The sequence below is a fragment of the Pimephales promelas genome, chromosome 20 (genome assembly GCF_988280905.1).
Source record: "Pimephales promelas chromosome 20, fPimPro1.hap1.1, whole genome shotgun sequence".
NCBI classification, from domain to species: Eukaryota; Metazoa; Chordata; class Actinopteri; order Cypriniformes; family Leuciscidae; genus Pimephales; species Pimephales promelas.
The window spans coordinates 17377333-17388550 of NC_142788.1; the positions used below are offsets into that span (position 1 = coordinate 17377333).

Below are 11218 nucleotides of genomic sequence, written 5' to 3' on the forward strand. Positions count from 1 at the left end.
AAATGTCACCATATCAGTAGCTGAGCAACATTCAGAGGTGGCCAAACAGCTTCAGTCGACTTTCAGTGGAATGAACTTATTTGCCTAGTAGCAATGCTTCACGATATAAAACAAAGCGCAAACTGGTATTCCCTCCATTGTCTGTTAAAAGCCTCTGTGGAAACTCCATTATCGATATCATCCAACTTCTTGATTCACAGGAGCTTTTTTAACAACATTTGACGTTTCATTACTGGCTTTCTCTATTTTTGTGGTATTAGTGATGGCCACGCCCACTTTTTCAGTCTTCATCTTATTAGTTGGAGCAGGTTGAGGCTGTGACTTCCAGGATGGATCCTTCACAGGAGGATGGTGTGGATCATCCCCAATGTTGACAGTCAAATTGGTGTACAATGGGTCCAACTCTTTGGACAGGAGCTTATAAGTCAGTGAGTTCAGTCCATCTGAGCGCCAGTTCAGCCTTGTGCGCTTCAGCAAATCAAACCTACGAGAATAAATTCAGACAGACTCAATAAGCAGACTGAACAAATGGATATAATAGTCCATCTATTCATCCATCCATGTCTATGTAAAAATATATTGTTATTCATTTGTAACAAAACATAATATGCCATGTGACATCACCTTCTCGGGTTCTGCTCATTACCCTGATCTCCTTTATGTTTGATCATCTTATAATGACCAATGGCCAAAGGAGGGCGCATTATCTTCATCCCAGAGAGACGGACTCTAAAGACAAAAGTAGAAATACATCAAGAAGAAGGATGGTATGAATTATCAAAAGGACAAAAGAGAGAACAACACAAAGCACAGCAGGAAAACCATTTACAGCAAAGTCTGCTAGGTGGGCCAGATAAATGTGAACTAACTAGAAAACTACTGTTGTTGAGGATTCTTATGTAAGAATGTTCTAAACACAACTCAAAATCCCCAAAAGCTAAAGTTGGAGAGTCTAATCCAGTACTTAAATACTTAAAACTTTGGGTTCTTACCTCTGGTACAGCCATCTGAGTCATGCAAGGATACTAACTGACGGTTAATTATGCGACAGTCAGGTTTGCAAATCACCAATAGCTGATATGCCCTTCAAAATGTTCTTTAACAACAACACATGTAACGTCAGTTACTCCTGGACTATCTACACTAAAAATACTTTTTGCCAGGGACTAGATTTGACCTGTACCCTGAAAAATTGCTCATGGTGAATCGAACCGTGTACACTTTTTAAACAACAGGGAATACAAAAAACACTGTTGGAATCAAAGGTGCTATCTTGTCAAAGACGCAGAGGCAGAGGCAGAGGTCTCATGCCCAGTCAAACCGATTTTTGAGCCAAATGGATTTTGAACTTCCAAAATATTTTTACATTTGATAATTTGTAGTGCCCCAAAGTCATCGCCTTTTGCTGAATTTCATTGTTTTAAAGCCAAAATCTGTAGACTAATTTATCCAATTCATTAATTAGAGGATTTTATGTGTGTGGATGGTTGAGGGAATCTATCCAAATTCTACAGAACATTCATTTGTCAACAACGCAACCAAAGAGTTTTACCATTTCTTGAGACATGTATTATATCCAATTAAATGTCAGCCTTTTGCGAAAACGACTTTTGCCGAATAACATTTGGTTCCATTAATATTGGAACCGCTACTGTACTAAAGCATTTAATGAAAGTCATTCACTAGACTAATTTTTCAATGGAACACTGCTATTGATCCCAAGCATAAAACAGCGTTTAATGTCTTGTGAAAGTTGTTTTTACTTTTTTGTATGGATTTAAATAGCTATATTTTGTACAGCACTTCGGTCAAACAAGGTTGTTTTAAATGTGCTTTATAAATAAAATAAACTTCAAACTTATTGAATATATAGCACGAAACAGACATATATTACAAGCTAGATCTGTGGAATGAATCAAAACCATTCAGCTGTAGTCCATCAATTCCTGACGAATTACCTTTTTAGTGAATCAAACACAAGCCAAACCAGTATAGTCAGAGTCGCCAATGAACAACTGTTATGATTCAGGTTTTTAAACAGTTGTAATCAAAATTATTCAACCCCCATTGCAAATCAGGTTTATTGGACAAATGTACGGACGGCCAGCAATGAACAAATCAAACAAAAGTAATTGAAATAGCTCAATACAACAAACGTTTCAAGTGGTTTCCCTAAATTCAAATTATAATGCAACTTTTAATGACTTCAGTAGTCTCACAAACCCTTTTTTTGCGTGCTGCAACTGCCTTCTTCAAACCCAACCAAGTGAAATGACGAATATGAAGGCCAGAATCTTCCAGGACTACTTCTTCAACCAAGCCTTGGTGGAATTTGAGGTATGGTTGGGGTCAATTAGCTTCAGCTTCCTTGCTGAACACACATGCTTCCTTGCTTCCTAGCTTTCCAGTGCCAAAGGATGCAAAGCAGCCCCAGAGCATCACCGAGCCCCACCATGCTTAACTGTAGGCAGTATTCTTAACAGCATATGCTTCAGTCTTCTTCCTCCAGAGATATCGCTGATCAATAGGGCCGAAAAGGTACAGTTTTGTTTCATCACTCCACAAAAAAGAATTCCAAAACTTCTATGGCTTATTTATATGATTTTGAGCAAATTGGAGCCGACTTTTGTTGTGCTTTTGGGTCAGTAGTGGTGTAGGTCTTGGATTTCTGGCATGGAAACCGCATGCATTTGGTACATGCTACTGTGCAAGCTGAAACCTCAGTCCCTGTTGCCACCAAGTCTGGATGCAAGTCTTCTGCGGTCCCGCAAGGGTTTTTCTGAACCTGCCTTCTCACAAATTTGGTCTTAACTTTTAGGACCATTCTTTAAACTTATATTTCTAACATGACTAACTATGTTATTTGTATATTATATTCATAGAACTAATTTATTTGGAAAATAATTGTTTTTAATTAGTATTCACTCTATATTGATTCAGTACATATCCATGTACTGCACTTATGGAACCACTGCACTGATATCCTGCACTTGCTGCTATTGCACTTCTGGCTAGACCCAAACTGCATTTCGTTGCCTTGTACTTGTACTTGTGTAATGACAATAAAGTTGAATCTTAATCTCTTAATCTTAATGACACTTAACAAATCTAGCCAGTTCAGATATTTCACATGATCTAGCTTGACCCTTGATTAGTTGCATCAGGTTTGCTTGAGATGACACCTGTTTTGCAAATTTGAGCTGTTGTGAGGGATTCTATTCAGGGGTTGAATTATTTTGAGACAGCAGAAGTTATTAAAAGTTGCATTTTCAGTTGAATTTGGGAAAACCACTTGAAAAAATGTGTTGTGTAGAGCTATTTCAATTACTTTTCTTTGATTTTTTCATTGAAAAATGCTGAAAGTCTGTAAATTGCTCTTATGAGTCATGTTTATTTTTTATTTTTTTTGTGGATACTGGTTGTTCATAAGACAACATGAAGCTAAACATAATTAATACTATTATTTAGTTTATAGAGAAGGCCAAATATTATTTTGCATTTATGTCGCCTCTAAAAAGACTGTGAAAAGTCTATGCAAACACATTGAATTGGAATTTCATTTAATTTCCTCAAAAGTTCTAAAAGAGCTGTCAATGCACAAAATCAATAGGGTTTAAAACTACAAAGAAAATGTTTCAAATCCTCAACACTATCCACTACACCTGACTCATTCTGGCTTCAAGGCTTCAACAACTTCAGACTTTCAAGTTTCTCATAGTCAAAGAAATAATGTTACTTGAATTTATAATTGAATCAAAAAACTATAATCACTGAAGTAATACTGACATCTAAATAGTTAGAAGCCTTGAGTCCAAACTGGTGATTCATGCATGTACTTACTGGTCCCTCCTGTGGCTATGTGGGGGAGGGCATGAGGGATAGACGGATGCAGTGAAAATGAGAATAATGACAAGAGACAGATGAGATTGTGAAGTGAAAACAAAATGATGATGGAGAGATGTGCAATACAAATGCTTAACAAGGATGTAGACATGCCAGTTTACAACATTTCAGGCTGTTTTATGTTGAAATAACTCTTGAAAATGCTATTTAAACTCTATTTTGCCATCCTCACCGAGCTGCGATGTCATCGTCCTCCCCTCCCCAGCCCCAATACTGGTTCGGAAAGCCGTTCATTTTGAGATACTGCTCCGGAGTTACAGCAGACACCCCTCCGAAGTACTGAGAGTATGGAAGCCTGTGGTGGAGTCAGAGCGTGATTTGGTGAGGCACAGAGGAATAAGGTCACCTGTTTCTTCATCAATCATTCCATCTGAAGCGTCACAGCTTCCCCTGCAGTTTAATGTTGGTCTGTACCTCTGCATTACAAAGGGATGGAAAACCTACATAGATCCCTTATAAAGTAACAAAGAATGCTGTTAAAGCTTGAATTGTAATAACCCAGTTATAACTTTTTAGAATAACATACTACAATTTCTGCAGTATATAGTGTATAGTATGTAATTGTTTTCTATGCACTGAATAACTATATGACCTGCTGCATTTAATGAAATGTGCAGTATCCATCTTATTTTTCAACGCAGAAGTATGCTGTTTTCTGTGAATGTGCGAAACTTCAGATTTATTAGCCACTATAGGGAAATAACAATAAGTAAAAACTATAAATTGTTTGGTCTACAAACCTGCGTGTTTATAATTAAGACAATACATTAAAATAATATGCTGAGAAATACCAGGTTGCAATATCAAGCAGCATAAAGAGCTGTTTTGTACAGCTAAAAATAACTGGAAGTGAATTATGGTAAAATAACACAAAATGCAACAAGCGCAATGTGTAACTCATTATTTCAAACGGCTACCACATGTAAAAAAAACTACTGTTCTAATGTTTGGGGTCGGTAAGATTTTTAAAATGTTTTATAATGTCGTCCAGTCTTCAGTGTCACATGATCCTCAGGAAATCGTCCAATGATGCTGATTAGCTCAAAAAACATTTCATATTAATATCAATGTTAAAGAGTAATTTTTTCAGGATTTTTTGACAAATAGAGAGTTCAAAAGAACAGAATTTATTATAAAAATCTTCACTTTTGATAAATTTAATGTCTCACAGCTAAATAAAAATAATTTATTTTCTTTTTAAAAAAGAATTAGGTAGTGAGAGAAGTAGTAAGGTAGTAGTGTAACTGCGATCGCTCACTCAACCCTTAAGCTCCAGAGATCCCTTGAACACCCTTTCTAAATTCTTTAGTGCTATTTATCAAATTTTGAGTGATAGCTAGATGAGCTGCTGCTATGTATCTTTCTTCCTAATCTCTCTGTATTTCTACCCAAGGACTAACTCTCGTGTCGTGTCTGTCTGAATGCTTTACAGCCTTCAGTGGATTCATCACAGAGCGCTCCTGATGTTGTCCTCAGCCTTGGTGAACTGAATATATGGGTTGTTTTCTCTGCAATCTTTCTGTTCTCAGTGAATGTTTATATCTAGGTGGACATTGTGGCTGCAGAATACACAAATGCAAACTCTGTGACCCGAAATGTGCAGACCTGGATGTCAATTTAGAGGAGCAGACCCATGGGCTACTGCATACACCTGTGTCAGCACTAATAATAAATGAACTACATAGTCTATTTTACCATGCATGAAGACTGAAGAGGATGAACTTTTGGTTTCTAGAAGTTCGCTAAAATTTAGCCTATCATATTCTACGAAAATTTAAAAATAAAAGATTAAAAAGTCAAAGTTGTTGCTTAATTATGGGCCAAGCAATGAAGGTGTGTGTAAGCACCTATTATATCCGTTAGTGTTTTTCTTCTTGAGTCTATGGCAGCCCATACAACCATAAATTGAAAAGTTATGAAATTTGGCACACAGATAGAGGACAGTCTGAACATTGACCACAGCAATTCTGGAGTTTCTAACCCAATCCCTCTAGCACCACCATGCTTTTGAACCATAAGGGATAGAAACAATTTTTTTTCCATTGATTCCTTGGCTCAAAACGTCTCCTTTGATTTTTAGCTCCTCAATGTACCTCTGTGGTGCTGCTTGCAGCTATATCCAACAATTGTTGTTTTTTTCTTGAAAATGTTTCTTTTGAAATTCTGATTTTAATCGAAAAACATTTTTGCAACAATAAATAATAAATGTTTCTTGAGTCAGCATATCAGAATGATTTCTGAATGATCATGTGACACTGAAGACTGAAGTAATGATGCTGAAAATTCAGCTTTACATCACAGGAATAAATAAGTAATTTATTACCCCCCACAATTTCATTAAGATCAAATTAGAGAAATGGCTTGTAAACACGCACAAAATTCCAGTTATTGTGGGTAGGGCACCTGTATCTGAACTTGTCCATAGCCACGGAGAGGTGTGTTGGGTACTGGGGGTGGCAGGTGTAGGTATTGTGGTCATTCTCAGGTAGCAGGTCAACGTCATGCAGGAAAACACAGCTCCAGTCCTCCTCTTTCAGCGCCTCTCGCACTCCAACATTTAGCAACTTTGCTCGGTTAAACGTGGAGTTCCCTGACTGATAACACAGACTATGAGGAAATCAACTGTACAAATGCATTCTTCGGAAAGAATAAAACACTAATACAGACTGACAAAAAGCTACAAGGTATGTTTACCCTTTGTCCCAGCTACTTCATCTAATTACTGCTAGGAATTTTCCCCATACAATAAATGTGACAAGTCAGCGTAACGACAAACAAGAGACCTGGTGCACAATGTAAATGCCGTAGTGGACCTGCTGGCGCTGCAAAAAGGGGTGCAGATGGTAGAGGAGGGCGCGGAGGTGGGTCTGACGGTTCCGGTAGGGGACCACGATGGCTGTGTGGTGCCGTGCTTCACAGTCTGGTGGGCGGTAATGACCCCCTAAGGTCACCAAGGGGTTCTTCTCTTTTATCTCCTCCAGGGAGGGGGGTGAGGAGAGGTGGACAGAAACAGGACCCACTGGCAGACAGCAGGGGGAGAGCAACACACATGCATTTGTTGTAAAAATCTGTTCTACAACATCAAATTAATGGAATAGTTTCCCTAAAAGTGTAAATGATGCCATTGTTTATTTACCGTTATGTTGTTCCAAACTTGTATGACTCTCTTCCTTTTTGTTGAACACAAAGGAACATTTTTGAATAGTAATGCACAATGTATTGGACCATATATGTTACTGCACAATATCAGTGATTTTTTATTTATTTATTGCATTGGTCGATATTGAATATTTAATTGTTTGTGCTCATTTTTACATTTAGACTACCTATTCGGTCATCTACCTCTCTCACTTATTCTTTAAAACACTAAGAACGTAATTTCACTAAGATTTACTGTTAAAAAAAAATAAGTTTTTAAACTTAGTTTAAACTAAACTAAATCAATTTAATAATTCAAGTAAAAAAAGAATTATTGGCATGTTTAAAACTGATTATTTAATTGATAATTATTTAATTTTAGAGTTTTATTTTTTTACACAACTGTAAAAAGGTACTATTGATTGTCAACAATAAAATGAAACTAACTGGTATCCCCCCAGAACTTAAATTCCAGAAGACATGGAATTTTGAATACATGTCATGTAATGATATTTTTACAGTAGAAACTCATTGCAGTACATGAGATCCAGGGGGCGGAGTTGGATCCAGATTTAAGGGGTGGAGATAGGTAAGATTAGGGGTGTGGTTATGAATCAGGGGGTGGAGATGGATAAGATTAGGGGTGTAGTTAGGGATCAGAGGGTGAAGATGGGTAAGATTAGGGGTGGGGTTAGGGATCAGGGAGTGGAGATGGGTAAGATTAGGGGTTAGAGATCAGGGGGTGGAGATGGGTAAGATTAGGGGTGGGGTTAGGGTTCAGGGGGTGGAGATGGATAAGATTAGGGGTGGGGTTAGAGATCAGGGGGTGGAGATGGGTAAGATTAGGGGTGGGGTTAGAGATCAGGGGGTGGAGATGGGTAGGATTAGGGGTGTGGTTGGGTATCAGGGGGTGGAGACGGGTATATGTAAGGCGGGAGGAGTTGGATCTGGATCCAACTCCTCCCCCTGGATTTCGTGTTCTGCAGTGAGGACCATGTCTATTTTTAAGGTCCTCTTCCCTCCTTTTTGATTCTTGAATGCTCCAGTTTTCCTTCATTGTAATTTCATGGAAAACAGCAACTAGCACATTCTTCAAAATATATATTTTTGTGTGTGATCCACAGGAGAAAGAGTCACAAGTTTGGACAGATAAAAGTGTAAATAAATGATGACAGAATTGTATGTGAACTAAACTCGTTGAAGTGTTTTGGGTACACTTAAATCTAAAAACTGCAATGAAACAAAGTGAATGAACAAATCCAATTATTTATAGCTTTATATCTACCCAGCAGTGGAGAGGGCAGTGTACAGTCCCTTATCTGCTGTTCGGGTCCACTGGGTCCTGGATGGTGGACCAGCAGAGAGGTCAGATTGGTGTAGACGTCATGCGGTCGAGAGTAGTCGATCTCAGGCTCAGTGGAATGAACCAAAACGGACACTAGGCCACGAAAGCCTCCCAGAGAGAAGTACAGGACAAATGCAAATTGGAAGCCCACCAGCAGAGCCAGAGTGCAGGGGGAGTCCAGTGCTCGACTGCAGCACACCATCATGACATCCGACACAGAGCAGGAGTGACAGAGGAAAGGAGGACGGAAAAGTCAAAAGGGGTGGAGAGATTAGAGAAGAGAGAGGGAGTGAAGGCAAAGCAAGATGCATGAGAGAGGGAAGAGCGGGGACAGGGAGAAAATAAAGTAAGCTCGTGAGCTAAGGGGAGGACATCTATGGCATGAGTGCGAGTCACTGGAAAACAGAGAAACACAAAAATCAATAGTGACAGATTCATCACATCTAACTACAAATGAGAACTTTAAAGCGCCAGTGTGCCCAGGATCAATGACACATCTCACATGAAATCAGCAAAGACCACACAGTTTTTGGGTCTTTCATGCTGCACAGTAGCTTTAAATAATAATAATATGTATGTAATAAGAATTTCTATGAATCAGATTTTCAGAATTATGCTCGCTTGATAACACAATGCAAAAAAACATATTTTTAAAAGGTTTCTTTACATTAGGTTGTGAATTTGAAGGTACTTTTGATATTTTTGAACAATCTTTTGAAATTTTGTTAGAATATAGCAATTTCTAGAACTTTACCTGATCTAAAACAAGTAAGATGAAAGTAAGATGAAAATTCTAATACTACAAAACAGAATTATTTAAATCCATTGCTAATATTTGTTCATTCTGGAGGATGATGTCATTACGGCACAGTGGCTTTTTTAGCTATAGTAAGTAATTCCCGAATACCAGGAAATATTTCCAAGAAACAATGCTTAGATGTATGAAAGAAAATATAAAAACTATCTGTAATATTTCTTAATAAATTGCACTTTTGTTTTTTTGTTTTTTAATTTAGAAATGCATGGCATACTCAGACATTGGAAAAATGGCAACATCCACTTAAAAAACAAAACAAAAACATAATTCACTCCTATGCTCACTTAAATTTGATTTTGTCAACAGATAACATTATCTCCATGTTTCAAAAGGTGAGTAGGCTACATTCATTTAACATACTAAGACGTGGACATGAAAGTGTGCTGTATAACAGGGATGAATATCAGTGTTTTTTGTTTGTTTGTTTATTTTTTGCATTTGAGTACCTGTGCTGACTGGTCATAAACACAGGGTTGACAGACCACTGTCCTCCTCTTCCTGTCCATCACAAAACATTGTGCAGTGCACCTAGAGACAGATAGTTCTGGACTGATTAACAAGATCTCCTGCTATTTACAAACCAGCTCATCTTTTGCATTACGAAACATGAAATTGATGTTAACTACATGCAGCGACGACAAAGCCAAGTGCAAACCAAAGAGCAACTAGGCTAACAGTCACTGCAAAATAATCGTCAATATGACGGTTAATTTCATCACTTCAGGTCAAGCGTTTCGTTTGACTCACCCGGATCACATGCGACGCTTCTTCAAATGAGGCTCCAGTGTCTGTAGATATCTAGGCCTTTATTTAATATTAATCACTCGATTGTGAATAATCATTCTTCTATGTCACACGGAACACGAATATCCGCAGTCGCATGCGCGTGTCGCGGATCTCGGTGGTGAAGCGCGTGCTGAGCGCGTTATAGCAGAGAGCCGCTGACAGACATGTTTGATTCGGTGACGCGCTACCGACGACGGGCACTCTTTTGATGCTGTTACAATAAAAGCCCTTAGCCCTAACATACCTGTGTTAAAAAAAAGTGCTGACTACTAGTGAGAAAACAGACAACAGTTTTAATTCTAGAGGGCGTTTTCATACGACAGATGATCTTGTGATTACAATAAAGCGAAATTAATTTGATGGAAAAGGTATAATCATGTGGATTATGTCTAAAGTATTTATAATGTGATTTTGTGATGTGAATTATGGCGTCTGTGACGTTTCAGTTGTTTCTGTCCTCAACAAAACAGATTCAATCTAATGATTACAAAAATGATGATAATTCCTCAGATAACTTTTCATTTGTGTGAATCAAGCCATTCTGCAATATAGCAAAATTGCTCACTCAAAAGCATTAATGACTTTTCAAAGTAAAGAAGTTCTAATACAACAGCTAAAAATGCTCTGGCACAAAAGACTTTTATGTATTTTATTTGTATGTATAAAATTTGGAATTTCGCTGACATGGTTTGCAACAAGTGATGATGACCCCTTGACATTGTGTTTGAGAATTCACTCAATCAATATTTGGTGTTCATGTTTACTCAAGTTTTATTAGTCACAGCTTTTAGACCATGATGGTACGCCACTTCTGCTCCTGAAGTCAAGCTGAAAGATATTTTATTGAAACATGCAGGCATGCAGTTGCATGCAGTGGCAATGCAAGAGAAAAAACCCTCTAACAATACGCTACAAAGAAAATATTAGGAATTCATAGAGAAACTGTGCAAAATTACATTATTACAATCCTTTTCTGAATCAGCCTCGAACCCAAGAGGGCTGGGTAAAAACATGAGGCATCTGACTGACTGATTTATATTTTGTGTAAAGTTCCTCCATTGCCCTAAATTACTCCCACAACAATAAGACCCCTGAAGCAAGGAAGCAAGGCAATGACAAAAAGGAAGAAAAAAGTAATCTAAAACTTGACAAACAACACAGATACACTTATTATAAGCACCATAAATTTAAAATTAAGATTCAACCTTACCATTTCAATATCCCATCCA

General features: G+C 37.8%; 1 protein-coding gene across 1 annotated transcript; it reads right to left on the minus strand.

The window, feature by feature from the left end:
• Positions 1-7: 7 nt before the first annotated feature.
• Positions 8-10195, minus strand: b4galt3 (beta-1,4-galactosyltransferase 3). The gene is made up of 8 exons (XM_039652441.2): positions 9951-10195; positions 9650-9731; positions 8327-8781; positions 6687-6922; positions 6307-6497; positions 4076-4198; positions 625-729; positions 8-484 (listed from the first exon to the last, which is right to left on the minus strand). Exons 3-8 carry the CDS (start codon positions 8589-8591, stop codon positions 178-180), a joined length of 1227 nt encoding a protein of 408 aa, XP_039508375.1. The 5' UTR covers positions 8592-8781; positions 9650-9731; positions 9951-10195; the 3' UTR covers positions 8-177.
• Positions 10196-11218: the final 1023 nt, after the last annotated feature.